General features: G+C 46.7%; 5 protein-coding genes across 11 annotated transcripts; 3 read left to right on the top strand and 2 right to left on the bottom strand.

The window, feature by feature from the left end:
• Window positions 1–308: 308 nt before the first annotated feature.
• tmem39b (transmembrane protein 39B) lies at window positions 309–4,073 on the bottom strand. The gene is made up of 9 exons (XM_076161777.1): window positions 3,903–4,073; window positions 3,076–3,283; window positions 2,625–2,844; window positions 2,369–2,452; window positions 1,986–2,140; window positions 1,362–1,695; window positions 1,090–1,277; window positions 878–998; window positions 309–686 (listed from the first exon to the last, which is right to left on the bottom strand). Exons 2-9 carry the CDS (start codon window positions 3,204–3,206, stop codon window positions 453–455), a joined length of 1,467 nt encoding a protein of 488 aa, XP_076017892.1. The 5' UTR covers window positions 3,207–3,283; window positions 3,903–4,073; the 3' UTR covers window positions 309–452.
• LOC143009525 (syncoilin-like) lies at window positions 3,675–6,798 on the top strand. The gene is made up of 5 exons (XM_076161529.1): window positions 3,675–3,791; window positions 5,420–5,899; window positions 6,027–6,437; window positions 6,561–6,685; window positions 6,762–6,798. Exons 1-5 carry the CDS (start codon window positions 3,675–3,677, stop codon window positions 6,796–6,798), a joined length of 1,170 nt encoding a protein of 389 aa, XP_076017644.1.
• A 238-nt stretch (window positions 6,799–7,036) lies between these two features.
• LOC143009622 (histone-binding protein RBBP4) lies at window positions 7,037–10,658 on the bottom strand. Of its 4 annotated transcripts, none has more exons than XM_076161673.1 (11): window positions 10,522–10,658; window positions 9,904–10,051; window positions 9,647–9,807; window positions 9,380–9,553; window positions 9,176–9,291; window positions 8,900–9,060; window positions 8,362–8,488; window positions 8,111–8,188; window positions 7,755–7,889; window positions 7,545–7,655; window positions 7,037–7,438 (listed from the first exon to the last, which is right to left on the bottom strand). In XM_076161673.1, exons 1-11 carry the CDS (start codon window positions 10,535–10,537, stop codon window positions 7,376–7,378), a joined length of 1,290 nt encoding a protein of 429 aa, XP_076017788.1. In that variant the 5' UTR covers window positions 10,538–10,658; the 3' UTR covers window positions 7,037–7,375. The 4 variants fall into 4 exon arrangements, with proteins under 4 accessions (XP_076017788.1, XP_076017790.1, XP_076017787.1 ...); XM_076161675.1 differs by having other exon boundaries at window positions 9,662–9,807; XM_076161672.1 differs by having other exon boundaries at window positions 10,516–10,631.
• Window positions 10,659–10,684: 26 nt separating this feature from the next.
• On the top strand, window positions 10,685–12,667 carry zbtb8os (zinc finger and BTB domain containing 8 opposite strand). The gene is made up of 7 exons (XM_076161676.1): window positions 10,685–10,883; window positions 11,236–11,260; window positions 11,352–11,473; window positions 11,597–11,679; window positions 11,800–11,852; window positions 12,024–12,060; window positions 12,225–12,667. The coding sequence occupies exons 1-7, from the start codon at window positions 10,784–10,786 to the stop codon at window positions 12,309–12,311; spliced, it is 507 nt and encodes a 168-aa protein (XP_076017791.1). The 5' UTR covers window positions 10,685–10,783; the 3' UTR covers window positions 12,312–12,667.
• A 597-nt stretch (window positions 12,668–13,264) lies between these two features.
• Window positions 13,265–18,148, top strand: LOC143009606 (KH domain-containing, RNA-binding, signal transduction-associated protein 1-like). 4 transcript variants are annotated; one of them, XR_012964698.1, is made up of 11 exons: window positions 13,265–13,662; window positions 14,011–14,138; window positions 14,439–14,555; window positions 14,654–14,800; window positions 14,893–15,029; window positions 15,117–15,381; window positions 15,489–15,565; window positions 15,661–15,720; window positions 15,851–16,027; window positions 17,803–17,861; window positions 17,958–18,148. XR_012964698.1 is itself a non-coding variant. In XM_076161653.1 (9 exons), the coding sequence occupies exons 1-9, from the start codon at window positions 13,503–13,505 to the stop codon at window positions 15,958–15,960; spliced, it is 1,203 nt and encodes a 400-aa protein (XP_076017768.1). In that variant the 5' UTR covers window positions 13,265–13,502; the 3' UTR covers window positions 15,961–16,140. The 4 variants fall into 4 exon arrangements, 2 of the variants coding, with proteins under 2 accessions (XP_076017768.1, XP_076017766.1); XR_012964697.1 differs by having other exon boundaries at window positions 15,659–15,720; window positions 15,848–16,027; XM_076161653.1 differs by lacking the exons at window positions 17,803–17,861; window positions 17,958–18,148 and having other exon boundaries at window positions 15,659–15,720; window positions 15,851–16,140.
• The last annotated feature ends 1,080 nt before the right edge of the window (window positions 18,149–19,228 follow it).

Genomic DNA, 19,228 nt, shown 5'->3' with positions numbered 1-19,228 from the left:
GTGTGTGTGTGTTTTCGTTGGTTTGATCATTGACAGAATTTTAATTATTTACAAACTTAATGGAAGAGCCCAGAATCATTATGTGGCAGGTCCTGGAAGCTTTTAAATGATAATTCTTCACACTTCAAGCATGTACTCTCTGTAATCTCTGATTGGTTGGATGGGTGGTGTGTTGGCATTTTGGATCCAGGTAAAAGACTACAAAACAAAGGAAAACCACCAACGTCTAGCTGAGATTATAGAAACTGAATTGATATTTGCATTAATTGTTATTATTTCTGAATAGAGAGAACAGGACAAACTTTTAAAGTAATACAAAAATATGTTTCTTTTTATTATGGCAGATCAGAACAACAAAAAGTGACACAAAATGAGGTTGTAGAAAAAAATACAGCGATCTCATGCATGTTTTTCCTTGTTCCATAGTGACAATTACCAATAATAATTTATATCTAACTGACTTTCTGGTCTGAGGAGCTGTTTGAGTAGGAATACGCCTTCCCCAGCACTATTCTGTCTCTTAGAAGCTTGAAGAAGGCGTAGTAGTTGCTGAAGAGGATCAAAGCCAGGGATATCGTCTGGTGCCACTTTTCCGAGCATATCAACGAGTAGAGTTGGTAGAATATCATGGCGCCTTCCAGAATGATGAGTATGTTCAATATTCGTAGAGGTTTGTTGAAGAAGAACTAGAGCGGAGAAAAGGAAACGCCGTCGTCATAAACAACAAGAGCTCAGTGATCCGACAGACGCTTGTTATCGCTGAGTCTCAGGTACCGAAATAGCAAAAACCTTACCAACAAGAATAACAAGATGACTCAGGCGGCCGTACGGTCAGATTAAATCTGAAAAGTCTGGCGTGTGGAGAGGAAATACTTACATAGAAGCGATAATGCGACACGTCTGATGGGACTGCGACATTGTAGTGACCCATGGCCTTGTAGACGTTCTTATTGTGTTTGACCAGGACTCCTTGGGGCCACATGTACTCCTCTGTCCATCTGGGCAGAGACGGGCACCAAAGCAGGAGAAGGGTTAGACTCCAAACAGATGTAAGATATGATTAAGAGCGATGAAGATGAGCGTACATACATGTGCTGGAGGACGTTGGAGCAGAGCGACGGGTCGACTTTCTGCCAACAGCCCAGATGAGCGGCAGCTTTGTGAAGCAGGTCACAGTAGCGAGGAGGCAGCAGGTGCCTCATGAGGATGACTGAGGTGCTGACCGACACCAGGATGAAGAGCTCGCAGGACCAGCGTTTGTCCACATACTGTGTACTCTGTCAGAAAGGTGGAGAGGCAGAGAACATTCAGACGACTGCAAAAAGAAACTGGACTGCAACACCTTCAGAGCAGCTCCTCACCTTGACGAACCACACGGGTACAAAGGCCACATAGTAGGCGCTGAGCATGGAGCTGACCAGCACCTCCTTCATCCTCCAGTTGAAGTCCATCTTCAGGTACTCCACCTCCTTGCGAATGAGGTCGGGGGAGAGGCAGCAGGCGTGTGTGGGCATGGCCTGGACGCCGTACAGCTGGCTGGTGTGCTGCTTCCACGTCTCCTTCAGCACGGTCAGGTAGTCCCGCCCCCGGCCCACGCCGCCCACCTCCTTGGAGCCGATGCTGGCGATGGGCGAGAGAGGCCCCGCCCTCCGGAAGTCGCAGCTCAGCCGTAAGAAGGGAATGTACATCCCGAACCTGTGGGGACGAAGAGCAGAAGACAATTTAACTCAACCGGACAGCCTGGAGGTAGAAAGTCCAGCCGAGTGGAGCAGGATTTGGAAGAAAACTGTTGAGCAAGACGGAGCGTCAGCTGTATACTTTCAGGCCTACATTGTGAAAACAGTGTTGCCAATAGAAACTGTGGCTCGGCTCTTGAGTGTCTGTTAGTTGCTCCTCAGAGCCTAAGTAGATTCTAAAGGAACACCCCCCCCCTCCCTTGAGCGGGTCGAAACATGACACTCTTCATCTTTGCCGGCCATACTTACGGGTAGCAGAGGAAGAGCAGGCTGAGGACAGAGTAGGTCCTGAATAGGTAAATGAGGGAGCGGCAGAGGCTCCAGCCCGTCAGCGTGAGCACAGCAAACCGTGCCATCACTAAGAATATAGAGTGAGGGAACGACAGCTTCCCGCTCTGTGACGCCTGCAGGAGAGAAGAAGACGAGTCAGACAAGTCAAATACAACAACAAAAACTATGAACAGTATCCATGATTGTTTCAGGCGGCTTATAACCACAGTGCAGGACCTGTTTCTTGTCTAAGACCCCTAAGGTTGATTATACTGTCGCCGGGAGATGAACCACTTTAATTGTTTTCCTTTTATCCGCTGTAACACTGGGAATTCACAAAGTTTGATAACATAAATCCTTACCTCCTTAACAATTGCTGCAATCAACCTTCTGGCCAGTATGATGACGGTGAACACCAGCATGTTGTAGTCAATAAGGTGGAAGTTCTGTAAAGAATCAAACAGAGTCAGCTTCTCATCGTCCCACTGCAGCTCCAGTTTCATACTTAGCGTCCCCTTAAATCATTATCAAACAAACACATTGTCCTGAAATGCCATTTTGAACTTTAGAAGATGAAGCAATCGTGGTCAGGAAATGAACTTTGGTCCCGGCACTCACCAGCGATGTGTGTGAGGGCGGGTGTGACGGAGGGTACCACCACACCGTCTTGTAGATGTTGACGTAGTGGACGAAGAGGGCGATGAGGTGGCAGAAGAACAAGTGAAGCTCGAACAGAACGTTTCGATCCATCGACAACTCGGGGATCTTACAGTGCTTCAGAGGAACCACAGTCTGGGCCGCCAGTGGGGGGCTGGTGATGCACGTCCCCGACCCGTTCCTGCACACACAACAGATTCAAACGGTGTTAAAGGCTTCTTTGTGTATCGGGGAACAGGGACTGGGCATGCATGTGGCCCTCATGTGATATTTGGAACAATTATAGCCAAAGGGATGCACCAGAAATAGAAGAAGCTCAAGTTTGCCTCAGGGGGCTGCGAGATGAACAATGGCAGCTTGAACAGCCACATCTTCATCCTTTTAACCCAGAAGTCAGACGTGAGGCCTTTACCTGGTCCGGGATCGCACCCCTGTGACCGGGGAGCTGGTGTTGTGGTTCCCGTTGCTGACCGAGCTGGGTTCACTGCTGAGCGGGGGTCTGCAGTAGGTGGTCCGGTTCGCTCCTCTGCGTCCTCCAGCCATCACACACACTCAACAGCGGCTCGCTTTCTTTCAGCTGCAGGTGGAGATTTAGAGTTCTTCCCTCCTTGTGTTTGTACCTGTTTACACGCAGGATACACACACTCTGGTTAGGAGGGAACACACACTTCATAATGGAGTGATCTGTGTGGTGTGTGTTCAGAGAGAGGGAGAGCATCAGACTGCACTGCACTATGCTGCTGAGGAAGACGGAAGGATCGCTGTGCTGAAGTCACGATGAAGGATGTGCTCTGACACAAACACACACACGCACATACTGACTGCACTTTGTGATCGAGGTCAGAATGTAGCGCAGATTAAAACGCGTGCAAGGGAAAACACACACTAGTTTTGGCGCTTATACAAAACAGCAGCTCAAACACACAAACACACTGCACTGGCGCTCATATATAAACACTGATTTTGCGGAAGCTGGCAGACTTGCTGAGTTCTTACCTCACACACGGGGACATGTACGACTTCTTAGCCGTGTGTATCGAAGCAACGTGGGTCCCTGAAGACCCCGCCACCTCCAGTCCCCCGCCCCCACCCTCACTCAAGACCCCCCAACCTTTCCGCCAAGACCATGTTGGCCCAAATACAAAAGACTTGAGGCCTAACTACCGAGCTACCAGGCTACCAGGCTAGCTCTGTACCAAGCCACCAAACAGGCTGGACAATGAGGGAAATGCAGCTTACCGGTGACAATGGCCGCCGCCCTTGTTACGCGCTCCCGTGTGGCGAAGAGGAGCGAGTTAAACGCGATACATTGTCAGCGTATTTGTTGGGAACCTGGTGTGTTTTGCATGGGAATACGCGCTGGTAGTCATTGTTGACGTCGAGCCGCTGCTGTGTGAGGGAGGGCGGGGGGCGCGCGCGGTGGGCGGAGTCTTCAGCCGTTTAAAGGGATACTCCGCCCAAATGGAAGGCAGCGGCGTGACGAGCGGTCATTATGATGTAATGATGTCATGTTATTATGTTTCTGCTGGGTCGGATAAGTTGGGGAATGTTGTCGGACGCATTTGCATGGGGTTTGGTCTCTTGTTTAATGCAACGTAAATCGACAGGCGTCAGGTGTGTTTCACGATGACTCCGGACGGGGCCGCTGCAACACGCAGGACGAGGGATTTATCGTCGCAGAATAAATCTAAAACTGATATAAACACGAAGTAGGGTAAATAAGTGAATACAGAAAACATGCTGGTATGCATATATCACACAAGTAAACATACATACCCCCATCTTTTGAAAGAGAGATGTGAAAGTTACAGTTTCTCCTTGCAAATGTTGCATCTAACCAAAATTTCACATTTGACCCGTGCAGGTTTTAAAAAAGGTGTCATTAAGACTTACTGGATGCTTCCATTATGTTGTGTCATTTTCTGTAAGCAATTGGAGATCCCAAATATGTCACAAGCACACTCAAGGTACATTCAATGTTTTATAAAGTCTGTTTTCCTTTCACGTTTGCTCCCAAATCCCCTGTGGGATCAGTCTAACCCTAACACTAACCCAGCACTTACCCTGACCAGAGGAGGCTCAGCCACTTCAGAGTGTGGAAGGAGGTATAAGGCCGCTGCGGCAAGAGGTCTCAAACATCAACAGGGGGCGACAGAGGTCAAAGGGAGCCACAAAAGCAGCAGCAGCATCGATCATCGCTTCTCCAGTGATAACGCGGTGGTGGGGACCAGTTTCACCAGTGGGTTTACTGTTTGTATGTCCATCTAAGTTATATGCCTGTAAAAAAGCAGATGAATCAGTCATGTAAACAAACAAATGTGTTAGAGCCTCCAGTAATCTCCCTTTAGACATGATTAACCTATCTAAGTATAGTTGTCTTACCCAGGATGGTGCATGCATCCAGAGCATGTGGGCCAGTCAGAGACAGTTAGTAACCCCCATGTGGGGGGTCGAGTCTCCCTCAGAACCCACAGATAGAGTTTCTGTGCTGCTTCCAGTGTTATTAATAACACAAAGTGTCCCACTGTTTTCCTGGAGACATGCACACAGCAGACTGGTCCAGACTTCAAACAAACTCTTAAACCTGCTGGAGCTCCAATCTGCAAAGTGAGTAGGATATAATAGTTTATCATTTTAATGACCGACACATTTTACGTATATAGGCTTGGTTACAAATGTAGACCTGCTGTGTTTGAGCTCCCTGCCTTTGTTTGATTACAGCTTCTTGTACATGTTATCCTCTGGAAGACTCTCAGGGTGAGCTTGACATGGCTTCAGCACAGGACTCTCACATGGAATATACACATCATGAGGATTTAGATGACCCTGACAGGAGCCATACTGACTCTGAATCAGAGGTAACAACAAGTGAGAGCACAAATGACACTCTCTGGAAGTTTACACAACAACCTGTGGGACAAGTGGACATGGACAGCTTGGGACAACGATTAGACCAGTGCATCCAGCAAGTGACCTGTCTGGAGATGGAGAGGGACGATCTGATCGAAGAGTTTCTCCGTCTACAGCAACCCATGATGAGAGTTGTGGAGCTGTTCAGGGGGAAGCTAGCGGAGGCGTTTGGGCTGCTGACTGTGGTTCAGATAGATAAAGCAGCTGTTTATGATGAGTTTCAGCAGGTGAAGCGGAGGCTGTTTACCACTGCCAGAGGGTGCATCAAGAGCCAGGTGAAGCTGGCAGCACAGCAGTATGAGGTGGCTCAGTTTGCTGTCACACAGGTAGGAGCCACATGTTGGGGTGTGTGTTTGTTTGGTCTGTCAGGAGGGTGCAGTCTGGGTTTCTCTGTTTAAAGGAATGCATGGCTCTATTCAACATAACCAGTTTCATCTTTACCTCTGCCCATAGGAGGAGCTCAAGGCCCATATCCAAAGTCTGACAGAAGAACTGTCCCAGCTTCAGGAGGTCCACAAGAACCAGCTCAACTCCATCAGGGCCCAGTTCAGTAAGCCCTGCCGTCCGAGGGCCGCGAGCGACGCCAGCCACTGCCGCCGGTCTTCCCTCAGCCTGCAGCGCCGGCTCAGCGGCAGCGTGAAGGCGCTGGAGGGTTGGTACGAGCCTCGCCTGGTGGGTCTGCTGAGGAGGAGGCAGGCTGGGGAGGACGCCTTGAGGAAAGGCAGGGAGCAAGGGAATGATCTGAGGGCCTCGCTGTGGCCACTGAGGGAGAACGTACAGACACTACAAGTGCAGAAAGCCTGTCTGGAGGAGAGGATGACCTTGATGGAGAGAGAGAGGGAGGAGAGCAGCACACAACACAAGGTAGAGTGACTGACATCGATGCTGCCTTTAGTACAAAGTGGAGCGGTTGAACTTAAACATGAACGCTAATGGCCAGTGAGTGTATGTGTAGAAAGGTCACAAAGATGTATCACATCTACCTAGGAGACACTGGAGGACCTAAAGGAGACCAAGAGAGAACTCCAGCTGGAGTTTGCAATTCAAAGACGATCTAAGAAAGATTTGGAGGACCTTAAGGACGGACTTCTACAAGAGCTGAAGACTCTCAGGTAGGTTCTCTTCATCTTCTTAAGACATATTTACCCTTACATCACTGACAATAACACTTCACACCTGTTTTTCTAGAGGCTGCGATGAAAGCACTGAAGAAGAAGACCTCTAAAGCTTCTATTCTCTATATAACAATCTGGTGTGCTGAGCAAGAAACAAGCATTTAGTGTAAATATGTTTTTTTTTTATTATGAATACCATTAATAAGTACACAAGAAATCAGATGAAGCACAGAAAAAACAAAACGAGACGAAGAGGAAAAACATGGTGACAACACACAAGTTGGAAAGTTCTTACTGTGTCTATCAAGCAAATAAAACAAAAACCTATGTACACCTTTTAAAAATGGATCTCTGTAGAAATGTTGCCGATCCTAAACCAATCGCTGTGAAGATGAAAGGAGCAAAATCATGACGAGTACAGAGATGCAAGAGGACGAGCACGTCTGTGTCAAAGTACTGGAGTCTGGGGGAAAAACTAAAGACCTACAAATGTGACAGACAGACTGCGTTATAAATACTTCACAACACGACGACGCAGCATTTCAGATTTTCTACAAAAACGCCGCTGTCCAAAATGTGTTTTTTTTTTTTAAAAAGACGCTGCCGTCTTTGCATCCCGTACTGCAAAATGGAGCCCAATCTTTAAGGAGCAGGGCTAAAGAAGAGAGGATGAATGTAGGGCCGGACTCAAGCTTGGACCTCTGAATCTGCTGCTCCTTCGGGGTCCTCGTCGTTGTAGATGTTCTCAGCCTGCGCAGGAAACAAGTTGGTCACGTTTTGTGTTTGGTGATGGATGTTGTAATAAAGGCTCGCTGACATCAGCGCGGTCTGTGTCTTAACTCTCTCTCTCTCTTACCATCTGCCACACTTGCATGATGTTGTCCTCCGATACAGAACAGATGACCCATGGCTCGTTGGGGTTCCAAGAGAAGTCGGAGATTTTCGCTGTGTGTCCGCCGTGGATGAACTAGAGGAGCAGAGCGGGTCAGATCAGTACGGCTGCTTTGGTCTAATTTGACCACACACACACACACAAAGGCCTGTCGTCGTCTTCATCACAACTCACCAGTAGCTCAGGGGGGCCGTCTTCAGCGTCCTCTGGGGACTGCTCCTCTCCGATTTTACTAAGGTCCCACACGTTGAGCCGCCTGTCTGTGCCGCTGGAGGCCAGGATGGTTTCATTATGGGGAGACCACTGAACCTGAGGGGAACAGATGAGACAGGAAATAAGAGGCTGTTTACAAAGCTGCAAACAAACAGCATAAATCACAACATACAGGAGTCTATCATTCTCTATCATGTGCAGAATAGGAACATACTTATTTATCCGACATAGAACTACAGATGAAACAGAGCACTACCTTAATCTACACACTTAATCGATTTCAAACAAACAGACTTTATAACAGAATTCCCTTTTACCTGGAAGATCTCGTCTTTGTGAGACTCAAAGGAGTGCAGCTTCAGCTTCAGGTTCCTCAGATCCCACAGAGCCACGGTCTGAAACCAAAAGCAGATCAGTGATCAAACAGAGGAAGATGTGAGTGACAGATGCTGTGTAACCTGACAGCTGTGTGTGTGTGTGTGTGTGTGTGTGTGTGTGTGTGTGTGTGTGTGTGTGTGTGTGTGTGTGTGTGTGTGTGTGTGTGTGTGTGTGCAGAGAGTGGACGCACCTTGTCTGCTGAGCCGGTGGCCAGTATGAACTCGCTGTAGGGGTTGAAGGAGAGACAGTTGACCTCTGCGGTGTGGGCGTCCACTGCATGGCTGGGCTTGGAGGTGTTGTTGGATCGCGTGTCCCAACTGTTTCAACAAAGACACGGCTGTTTATGCCAAGGTTGAAAACAACTTTATCTCTCCAATAGGGTTTCTACGCTGATTTGCAAATTACATCACCAAACTCTTCCCTAGCATGAGAAGTCAAACACATCTACTCAACCTGTCACTGAACCATTTAACCAGGATTTGTTTGTCATTTGATAACCCAGTAAACTACATTTGCCTGCCAAAGTGAGCTGGGGTCAGATCCCTCCAGTCTAACATCACCACACACAGAATCACAAGACGTCTCCTAGCAACCATCACTGACAGGTTCTAAGGACTTAAAAAGATATGAATTGATTTCCCATTTGAAGTTTGAGCTTCACCTGTCTTCATTTCCATGACTGTTCCAACAGTTTTGAGATCTTCACCCCTGTCCGGTTGTTAACTTACATCATGAGCTTCTGGTCGTCAGCTACAGATCCAAACAGCGACTCGTGCAGCAGGTGCCAGGAGACGTCCTCCACCACAGCAGTGTGGCCGGTGAAGATGGTCTTGGCGTCCACGATTTTGCCCTCCTTAGGCACGGTGCTGATGTCCCACAGGCAGATAGTCTTTAAACAGACACAAGGAGGAAACAGGGCTGGCTCAACAACAGGCGAGTACACCACATAAGAACCAAGGAGAGACTTTTTAACAGAAAAGGTTTTCCTGTGGCCAGCTGCTTACATGGTCGTCAGAAGCACTGAGCAGGCAGCCGCTGAGGTTTGGGTTCCAGGAGAGGCCGTAACCCTCCTTCTGGTGGCCCCTCAGACGCAGGTCTGGGGTGCATTCTCCAGAGGGGTCTGAAAGGGAAATGACAGTTACATCTCATACACGCCGCCTGGCACAGACGCTGCAAACTGATCCTCCGGTGCGTTCAGGTGATCCCACCTGGCTTGGACGGGTGCTTTGTGTAATCAAAGACCAGCACGTCGCTGGTGGGGGTCTTGGTGGCGATGATGCAGGGGTTCTGAGGCATGTAGCGAGCTCTGTTCACTTCACCCTCGTGGTTGATTTTGATCTCAATCTCAATTTTACCACTAACTGACCCAAACCCTCCAAACTCTACAATGGACAACAGAAAGGTGTTAAACAACAATCAAATGACAAACTGATATGTGTGGGAGAGGATAGAGAGATAAGTAGAAGGATATTTGCCTGGGCCTTCCTCACCTCCTTTCTCGCTGTCGTAGTGTGAGGCGTCGAACTGGGCGTCATCGTTGGGGAGCTGGACGCTGGCGATGACGAGGTGGTTCTGCTCATCAGACGTGTGTGTCCCCAGGACCAGCCGGTGCACGCTGTAGTCTTTCCCCTCAGGTCTGCACAAACACACACAGAGACACTTACATTCAACGTCATCATGTCACACATACTGGAGACTGTGGGTCCTGTTCCTGGTCCAGACTCCTTCTTACCTGGTGACATCAGGGAGCCACTGGGCGGTGAGGCTTGGCCACTCCAGGGCGTGAGTCATGACCAGGTCGTAGAGGAATGGCGTGTTCTTCTTCCATATCTTGTACTCCTCATTGATGACTCTTTCCTCCACAGCATCATCAAAGGCGGCTGGGCAAAGAAAAACGCACACAAACCAAATTTAAAACCGGATATTTAAACATTTGCATCCGCATGCGGGTTTAGCCTGCGGAACATCTGCAAACCAACCGGAACCTAAACGCGGGAAGTTGACGTTCTCTCCCAACATACACGCTCCGGTCCACGGTAAATTAGCAAAAAAGGGTTACATTTCGCTAACGTCGGAAGCTCCGTTGAATACTTCAAACCCAAACAGCCCGTGGAGGAGCTGCGGTTCTGCCCGTGTGGAGCAGAAAGTTAGGCACCGTTCGTGAATTAAAGCCCCGTGTGGCCGCTCGGCTAGCAGACAGCTAGCTAGCTAGCTGCTTTGTAACAATGGACGCTGCTGCTGGCTCGCGCGCCAACAACCGCCGCTCCGTCCCGGCTTGGAGTTCGTACCGCTCCCCGACTATACACGCGCACGTTTGCTCGTTTAAACTGCCAAAAGCAAGCACCGTTACCGTCTTTGTCGGCCATGGCGTCGCAGCTAAGCGGGTAACACCGGAGCAGAGGGGGGGAACAGAGGCAGAGCGGTCCGGACACAGCGCGACAGACTACTATGGCGCCAACTCCATAGAAAGCCACCAGCCAATCAGAATCCGCCGGGGCAGACAGGAAGTCGTCATCGCTTTGGCAACGGGTAACTTCTTCCGGGTGTCACTTACTCCATGTTGTCTGGTGAACTTTAATAAACAGCTGCGTTATTTATGATTTGAGACATAAATGAACACGTTACCTATGATCGATGACCGCCAACTGGACCTGACAGCGGCGCAGGAAGCGGTCAAGTCCAAATACCCGCCGATCAACAAGAAATATGAGTGTGAGTGTGAAGTGACGATGAATGCAGCGACTTTAGCAAACAGCATGAGGAAGTTAGTTTATTTGATGTATGTATATTACATTTTGTAGTAACGATGGGTGAAACTCAAAGCTCATTTCAAACACAAATACTCTTTCTCAATAATACAGTAACAAAATTAACGCAAACATTTATTTTCATTGATACACAAATCTGAGACTGCTGTTTTACTGACCAACATTACAGGCTAGTGGTTTATAATCTAAACAGTCAATCTCTTAATTTCTTAATATCTGAAGGAAACACAAGTTTCTTCTCCATTCATAGCTTGTGTAACCACAAGTAATAACTGTTCTTTTTTTGTCCGTTTTAGATTTGGATCATACAGCAGATGTACAGTAAGTATGTGGTTGTTGTCATGGTGAAGTGTCTCATCTGCTGTGTGTCTGCTGGTTAGTAGTCATCACTATAACTTCTACTTTCCACCAGAATTCACTCCTGGGGTGATTCTCTGGAAGAAGCCTTTGAGCAGTGTGCCATGGGCATGTTTGGCTACATGACAGACACAGAAACGGTGGAACCCATTGATACTGTAGAAGTCGAGTCAGAAGGTGAGATCCAGTCTGTTAACATGATCTGTCACTACACAGTCCTCCTCCTCCTTCTCTGTCACCGAAGATCACTCAGATTAAACTGTAATCATGCCTCTTTCTCTTATTGTGTCATCTAAAAAGGTGACGACATGGAATCTCTTCTCTTCCACTTCCTAGATGATTGGTTGTACAAGTTCAGTGCAGATCTCTTCTTTGTACCCAGGGTGAGTGTGTATAAGAATTCAGTTTTGGAGTCCTGACCATATTGCATTTGATTCTACCTAATAAAGTGAATAATCAGTTCATTTGACTTCCTCTTGTTATTTGTTGCTCACATCTTGTAGGAGGTCAAAGTTTTAACGATTGACAGGATGAACTTCAAGATCCGCTCCATTGGGTAACTCTACTTTTAAGCAGCATTTCACAGGCACTTCACACATCAGACGTGACCTCATACTACTGGATATAGACATTTCTGAAGCTATTGCAGTATTGAAAGACACAGCAGTCATTGCAGTTTGGTCTATCTGACGTGTTTCCTCGGGTTGTATTCTTTTGCTCGTTGAAGGTGGGGGGAAGAGTTCCGTTTGGGGAAGCATCCACAGGTAAGCCAGCAGAGGAAACCTGTTCATGCAGCATTCTTGAGTTTTAAAGAATATATTGTATATCAAAAGCTTTAGCTATTGTGTAACCCAAACATATATTTCATTAAGAAAGAGAAAAATAAAATAAACTCAAAGCTAGTGAGGCTTTTGTTTTGTCTTTCCAGGGCACTGAGGTGAAGGCCATCACATACTCTGCAATGCAGATCCATGATAAAGAAAAACCTGAGATATTTACTATTATTGATATCTGACGGTTCCTCCAGAAGCAGATCACACTGGATCATGGAAGTGAAGTGGACAGTGTGTCTAATGTTAAAGCGATCTTTGGTCTAAGGCACTGATTCTTTTTTGCATTAATTGGTTTTTCAGAAGATCACTTTCCAAACATTTAGTGTGATGATGTGCAGCTTCAGTGTTTACATATGAATTCTATACATACTTTTGACATTATTTCAGTAATCACAGAACCTTCCATATCTATGGAATTTGTATGATCACTACTACATTGATTTTTTTGGGGAGATATTAGGAATAAAAACATTTATTCAGAATGTTCTAACAAATGAATGACCTAGATTTGTATGAATAAATTAGCTTATAGTGTGTTGTTGCTGTGTTAGTTATTGTATATAAATCTGCAAATGTCTATTTTTGTTAGATTGATTGATTAAATGGCTTTGAGCACAGGCTTCCTTACACTCACGCAGTCTTATTTTAATCCTGTTTGTATGGAAATTACTCATGCTTGTTGTAAGTGGCACTTGAGTTGAAGAAGGAATAACAAAGGGCAGCCAGTGTCGGGGTTTCCTCCAGCCTGAGCCCGTTAACGCTCAGACAGGACTCCATCTTGATGCTCTCTGGCAGTGACGCGTGGTTCCGAGTCCCACAGCAGTTCTGGACAAGCCCCGCCCCTTTGAGCATTCAGGCGCTACAATTGGCCAGAATCAAGCGGGCTCGCGCGAGGAGGCAATGCAAGCGTGTTGGTTTAAGCCCAAACACGAACAAATAAGTTTACATTAGTTATTTAGTTTGTATTACGCATACTGCTGTGATAATATGATGGCAGAAAAAGCTTCGCCGCTGTCAAAATCAACACTGCGTTGCCGCTCGCTGACAAATGGCGCCTGACCAATCGCAGCGCTCGGGGGGCGGGACTTGCCCAGAACTGCTGTGGGATTCGGAACAGCGCGGCAGTGACGTCACGCGTCCCTCCAGCTCTCTTCCTCCAAGCGCCTCAAAGACAGCTGCGCCATTATCCCTCCTTTGTCCAGAGGAGCGAGCACAGACTCACCCGGCTTGCAGCTAACACACACCGGAGCATACCTGAAATCCACTCGCAACGTGACGCATTCAGGCCGTATAGTTTGTCGCCTGCAAGTCAGCGTTTAATTCAAGGTTAAAGAAGAATACGTTCGCGTATCTTGGCCTTTTACTCTCGCATCATGAGCTTGTTGAACGCTAGCGTCGCGGCGGAGCCTGTCGTTGAGTCGAGCCCGGCACACAAACTCAAAATGGAAGACTCCAAATACCTCCCGGAGCTGCAGGCTGAGAAGGACAGTCTGGACTCGTCGTTCACACACGCCATGAAGCTCATTTCTGCAGGTATTGTGGCTGTTAACTAAGCTCGGCGGGCTAACGGGGCTATGGCCTAGTCCGGTTAACGTTGACTCTCGGGCCTGGACAACGGCAGTGCGTCTTACACGTGGTGGCTCCTGTACTTGATTAGATCCGATTATTTGTCTGTTTGTTAATCTCGCCGTGATGTTTAATTCCTCTGCTCTACATTGATTTGTATTCCGCCGAAAGCGCCCTGATGTTTGTGCAGTGGATCATTTGCATTGTAGCGTTTTGCCGTCAGTCAGTCAGCGTTGCTGCTCTGTTATATAATTACTGTGAATGTAAAATGCTACACAATCTCACCGTTCACACGTCGGATGCGTCTCATTGCAGAGATCGAAAGGATCCAGAAAGGCGAAAACAAAAAGGAGTCAGAGAAAGAGACGTACCTGGACCTGTTCAACACGAAGAACCCTAAACTGAAAGAACGAGTGCTGATCCCCACCAAGCTGTACCCGAGGGTAAGAGCCACTGCCCCTCTGATGCTATGATAATGAAGGCTGGTTTCCATACAGCGGGGATATGACAGGATTGCATGATTGAGTAGAAAGATGGCAGATAAACATGACCCACATTAATATAGAGGGAGGCTTCTTCTTAGCTCAGATTGAATTCTATTACATGGAATTTCTGCAGCGATGAAGAAATGGAGGGAACCTGGATTTCATGCAGTCACTTAAATGCTATATATGCTCTTTAAGTGGATGGATGGATCTTCTTGTTTTACCTAACAGAAGTGTTTTCTTCTGGTATTGCCATAGGTAAACTTTGTGGGAAAGATTCTGGGGCCGCAGGGCAACACCATCAAGAGACTTCAGGAGGAGACGGGGGCCAAGATTTCAGTTCTGGGTAAAGGCTCCATGAGGGACAAGAATAAGGTAAATGGGCTAACGGTTTATCTTGCACTCTTGAAAGTTTGTTATCCTCGATATCATGCCAACATGTTTTCTATTTACCTTTTGTGTTCATTCATTAGGAGGAAGAGCTGAGGAAGGGCGGTGAAGCTAAGTATGCTCACTTGTCGATGGAGCTGCATGTGTTCATTGAGGTGACGGCGCCCATCCCAGAGGCCTACCTGCGTATGGCTCACGCCATGGAGGAGGTTAAGAAGTTCCTCACCCCGGTGAGGATCCAGGAGGCTTTAGCTCTGATGCACTGATGGAGCTATCAAAGCTGTTCTCCAAGCTTAAAGACTGTTATGTTTCTGATCTTTAGGAACCTGGTGAGGTGGACCCATACATGGACCCCCACTTCCTGAATGGATCCCAGGATGGTTCTGGCAGGGGTCGGGGGCACCCAGGCCGGGGTAGAGGTGGTCTGCCTGGTGCTGGTGGACCCAGATCAGATGCCTGGTAGATATGACTTTTTTCTTTGGTCTTAAGTTTCAAGAAAGTGTATTTAGGTGACCCCATCCTTAAACTGGCATTTTCTCTACGCAGGGGGCGAGGAATGCCACGTGGGGGTCCCCGGGGTGCAATGCGCGGTGGAGGTCCGCGGGGGGGAATGGGCAGAGGCGGCGCCCCTAGAGGCGCTCCGTCTGGCAGAGGTGGACCGTCTACTGGGGCCAGGGGCGGCTCTGCTCCTCGCTCCAGACCCCCTGCATCAGGAACGCCCAGGATGCTCCCCACCGCCGCCCTCTCCCACCAGCAGCACCAGGCGCTCCCCTCAGCATCACAGCCCAAAGCTGAAGGCTACGAGGAATATGTAAGTCCATCACTTAACATTTCTTATTAAGTTGATATCTTGCAGGAAGCTGTCTGCTGATTGTTTGTTTCCTCTCCGGCTCATGTTGCGTCTTTGTTTCCTTTCAGCCTCCATATGAAGAATCGTACGCCGAGCCTTCATATGAGAACTACGATAACTATTACAGCCAACAAACTGCACCTGCGTAAGTCTAACTGAATTGTCTTCTACGTGCATCTGCCCAGTTTGACCCGTCTGTCAAACATTGTTTTGACGTTTTCTTTGCCGATATCCTTAGAGATACAGAATACTATGATTACGGACACGGAGAGGCACCAGAAGCAACGTACGAGTCCTACGGTGAGTCTTTACTTCCCCGCGTTGTCACTGTGCCAGTCCTGGGCGTGTGTGATTTGAGGCGAGGTGACAAGCTCCCGCTGAATGCTGACAGATGTGTGTGTGTTTTCTTTCTCGTTCTGTGTCCTAGCAGCTCAAGACGAATGGGACAACTCATGGTCCAACTCTGGGACCGGAAACAAAGCCCCCCAAGCCCGGCAGATGAAGGGGTCATATAGGGAGCATCCATATGGCAGATACTGAGCGACTTCTGGTAGAGAGTTGTCATGGCAACTGTTTCCGCCCTGTAACTCGCTTAACTTTTCAAAAAGTAATTTCCCACTCATTTGTTCCCTATTTTTTTAATGTTTATTTTATGTTGACTTTTTTTTAAAAACTCGGAAGAGACATTTTGTTGGATGTATCAGAGTGCCAGAGGGGGGGGGGGAAAACCTGAACAAGTGATTTTTCATTGTTTATCTGTTTTCAATTTAATGTTTTTCAGTTGCGTAGCTTGCAAATAGTCCTGGTTTCCTTAAACCTAACAAAAGAAACGATGACCTTTTAGTTCTACCTGTTATCATTTCAGTTAAGTGTTCTAACATGATGTGATTGTGGCGATAAACTTTTTTCTTTCACTTAGGCTGCATTTAAAAAGTCCTTTTCAACTGGACGCAACAAACAATCTTCATAATGCCTCAATGTAACTCCGACTACAACCCCAATAGGTTTAAGTAGAAACCCTGAGTCGTTTTGATTAAAAAAAAAACAGAAAAAAATCGCAGAAATTACCAATTACATTTTTCACTTCCTGCTACTGTTTAACACCGCCTTGTGAATTCAATCTCCAATATCAGATATCAGCAGATGTGGTGAAGACAAGCGCCTCTGTTCTCTCCGCCCCGACCTTGGCTTGACTCTGATCTGGCGTAGTATTACTTGCAAAATGATCTCTGAGGATCCACTAATTGTTGTGAAGATTAACATTCCTTACCGTCTGTAAGGAAGCTGCAGCCAGTCCAATATTATGTACATAATCTTAGGTCAACTGTGTATGCTTTAAGCCGTGCCGTTTCCAAAATGCATAATGCTTGTGTACTCTTGGCTAAATAGGATACTAAATATATCCCAAAATGTGTTTCTGCAGTGCGTTGTATCAATAAAGTTTCTAGTTTCTTTTTAATCAGTCTAGCCATGGTATTTTTCCTTTGTTGTACCAGAGGAATGCCTTCATTTTGTGAAAGTGGTCCTCTGTGGCTCTCAACACCGCTGTATGTATACACATCAGCCTTATTTTAAAAAGAAAACAGACAAAAGCAGTATATTGACAATGGTAGCTGTCTTCGTTTCTGTATTACAAACTATTCTAAATGACACTTGTAATGTCATCTCCAAAAATAAAACTTATCCTTGAGGTAATGTATTGCCAAATACATGTTTGACTTGAGAATGATATAGTGCTTGAACATGTATTGTCCTCAACCTTTAGTATCTCTTTAAGATCTCAAGAGAGCTGTGTATCTTCAGCCACGTGACATAACCGAATCTCAACAGTATTTCAAATCAAGCTTGCAGGGATCTTACTTGACTTTGATGCAAAGTCATGCTGGCTGGTTTTTATAAAAGAGAAAAAATCGCAGAGGAGAGGATTCTAAAAGCCTAAAGATCGCCACAAGAAGGTAAAACTAACCCCAACACTCATTGTTAGATTTTTGTTGTTTTCTGTGCAAAATATCAAGTAGTGCAAGTCATCCAAAACATTCAAGTAAATAAAATCTGCTATGAGTAGTATTTTCCGAGCAAAATAAGCCGTATAAAGCAATCAGAAATGGTTGCAATGCAACTCTTGCTCAAATTAAAAACGATAGTGATCCATTCATTTCACTCAATACTTACCAAGTCCCATCTTGATCATTTTTGTTTGTAGACTGTTGCAATTCTGTAGCTGCACAAAGGGCCGACAACATCCCATTAGTGGACCAAAAGCCTTCACCTTGAGTTGCATGATTGTTTTGTAGTTTAAAGTCAAACCTTTGCATGTTTGTGTGTCTCCACTGTTCCTAAGGAAGCTATGGCCAAGATCTCATTGGTTTCTCTCTTTTTTAGGGTGACACTGCTGCGTTGGTGCAGTTCAGACATCAACCTCCAGCCGGCTGAGCCTTACGGTTAGTAAACAACTGGCTTGTGGGCACCGGCAGCCATTTCCCTGACCCCAATGAGATAAAGCCCTTAACTCTCTTTAATGTTCTGTTACTTTACAGGTCCATTTAAAAACGCCTGGAAAGAGCAAAGGCACCGCAGTGCCTGAGACCGTCTGCTGCTCAGAACCAGGGCTGAACTCTGTGTTGAAACGATGTGGAGGCAAAATGAGAACATGCTCTGGTCTTCAAAGAAATGACTTGGAAAAATACACAACTTTCAGAGGATGCACAGGTTTGATAAAAAAAAGAAATCCATTGTTTTACCCAGATATGTGGGGTTTTATATTTTTATCCTCCTTTGAAGACATTTTATATTTGACTTTTGACACTAGACAAATAAAGCTGTTATATATAAGCTGTTGCATCTTGGTGGTTCTTAAAGGAAGGATTGAACACACTGCTGTGTTTGTGTGTGTATGTGCGTGCGTGCGCCACATTAGCTGTGTGGACCAACATGCTCACATCTGATTTACCTGCTTTCTCTTAGCGGGCATTGGACCAAAAATAATTCCGTGTTTGACCTACTTGTTCTCGTTCAGACTTGCTGGATAGTTTCATTATTTTGTGCCCTTTCATGTCGGTGCAGATAACTGAGGAATGTGCAGTTATTCAATCTTTGTTAAACCTGTGTGATGTAGTGTGAGTCCTTTCCTGTAACTGAACAGCTATAAAAAGACAAGCCATAGATTCGGGAGAAGCCAATCTCAACAATCTATTGTAGGTCAGAGTCGAATGCCTTTTCAGGCCTCAGAGTCTTGTGATGTTACATTTCCACCTTGTGTGTCTGCTCACGTTTGTAATATTCCCCTGCTGTGGCAGACCATGGCCTCCAGGGGGCGCCGTATCCACAAAAGCAACAGCTGCAACAGTAATCGCTGCTCCACATGTGGAAACCAAAACCTCATATTTTGCGTGAATGATGTCACAGCTATTAATGACACGAGTACCCTGTACCCGCAATGATGTCATACTTTTTAATGACGTCATGAATGGCGCCATATGAATGACGTCACACACAAAAAAGAAAAAGAAAACAAGCTTCTTTAACCCCAAAGAGAAACGAGTTGCATCATGGCTGTTAGACAGCCAGACTAGGGGTTTGGGCAGGGTTCAGGGTTCAGGGGTGAATCCAGGCTGGAGGAAAGTTCTCTCGTCTGTATCAGAAACATGATGCTCCACAGCCACCTGTAGACTGTGCTGAGAGAGAAGAGCCGAAATGAAGTACCAGCGACTGATTAACGAACTGAAGGCAAAATCCCCTGAGATAGGAGTGATAACCGATATTGCCGAGCCTCCATCCAAGCGACGAGCCATAAAGAAGTATGAGGATG

This window comes from Genypterus blacodes, unplaced genomic scaffold (genome assembly GCF_046128005.1).
Source record: "Genypterus blacodes isolate CSIRO-AG114 ecotype Tasmania unplaced genomic scaffold, CSIRO-AGI_Gbla_v1 ptg000112l_1, whole genome shotgun sequence".
Classification (NCBI taxonomy): Eukaryota; Metazoa; Chordata; class Actinopteri; order Ophidiiformes; family Ophidiidae; genus Genypterus; species Genypterus blacodes.
This window is presented reverse-complemented; position numbering and strand designations above follow the sequence as displayed.

What these genes read in the sequence shown, in the direction of transcription:
- LOC143009525 (XM_076161529.1), top strand. Translation starts at nt 3,675, where the DNA reads ATGTACGACTTCTTAGCCGTGTGTATCGAAGCAACGTGGGTCCCTGAA. An exon ending in CTCAGTTTGCTGTCACACAG is followed by an intron (nt 5,900 to 6,026) that starts GTAGGAGCCACA and finishes CTCTGCCCATAG; the next exon opens with GAGGAGCTCAAGGCCCATAT. An exon ending in CAAGAGCTGAAGACTCTCAG is followed by an intron (nt 6,686 to 6,761) that starts GTAGGTTCTCTT and finishes CTGTTTTTCTAG; the next exon opens with AGGCTGCGATGAAAGCACTG.
- tmem39b (XM_076161777.1), bottom strand. Translation starts at nt 3,206, where the DNA reads ATGGCTGGAGGACGCAGAGGAGCGAACCGGACCACCTACTGCAGACCC. An exon ending in TTGCAGCAATTGTTAAGGAG is followed by an intron (nt 2,141 to 2,368) that starts GTAAGGATTTAT and finishes TCTCTCCTGCAG; the next exon opens with GCGTCACAGAGCGGGAAGCT. An exon ending in TGTCGCATTATCGCTTCTAT is followed by an intron (nt 687 to 877) that starts GTAAGTATTTCC and finishes TCTCCGCTCTAG; the next exon opens with TTCTTCTTCAACAAACCTCT.
- zbtb8os (XM_076161676.1), top strand. Translation starts at nt 10,784, where the DNA reads ATGAACACGTTACCTATGATCGATGACCGCCAACTGGACCTGACAGCG. An exon ending in TGTAGAAGTCGAGTCAGAAG is followed by an intron (nt 11,474 to 11,596) that starts GTGAGATCCAGT and finishes TCATCTAAAAAG; the next exon opens with GTGACGACATGGAATCTCTT. An exon ending in GTTTGGGGAAGCATCCACAG is followed by an intron (nt 12,061 to 12,224) that starts GTAAGCCAGCAG and finishes TTGTCTTTCCAG; the next exon opens with GGCACTGAGGTGAAGGCCAT.
- LOC143009622 (XM_076161672.1), bottom strand. Translation starts at nt 10,537, where the DNA reads ATGGCCGACAAAGACGGTAACG. An exon ending in AAAGCACCCGTCCAAGCCAG is followed by an intron (nt 9,292 to 9,379) that starts GTGGGATCACCT and finishes TTTCCCTTTCAG; the next exon opens with ACCCCTCTGGAGAATGCACC. An exon ending in CCACCGGCTCAGCAGACAAG is followed by an intron (nt 8,189 to 8,361) that starts GTGCGTCCACTC and finishes TTTTGGTTTCAG; the next exon opens with ACCGTGGCTCTGTGGGATCT.
- LOC143009606 (XM_076161651.1), top strand. Translation starts at nt 13,503, where the DNA reads ATGAGCTTGTTGAACGCTAGCGTCGCGGCGGAGCCTGTCGTTGAGTCG. An exon ending in CCACCAAGCTGTACCCGAGG is followed by an intron (nt 14,139 to 14,438) that starts GTAAGAGCCACT and finishes GTATTGCCATAG; the next exon opens with GTAAACTTTGTGGGAAAGAT. An exon ending in CCATGAGGGACAAGAATAAG is followed by an intron (nt 14,556 to 14,653) that starts GTAAATGGGCTA and finishes TTCATTCATTAG; the next exon opens with GAGGAAGAGCTGAGGAAGGG.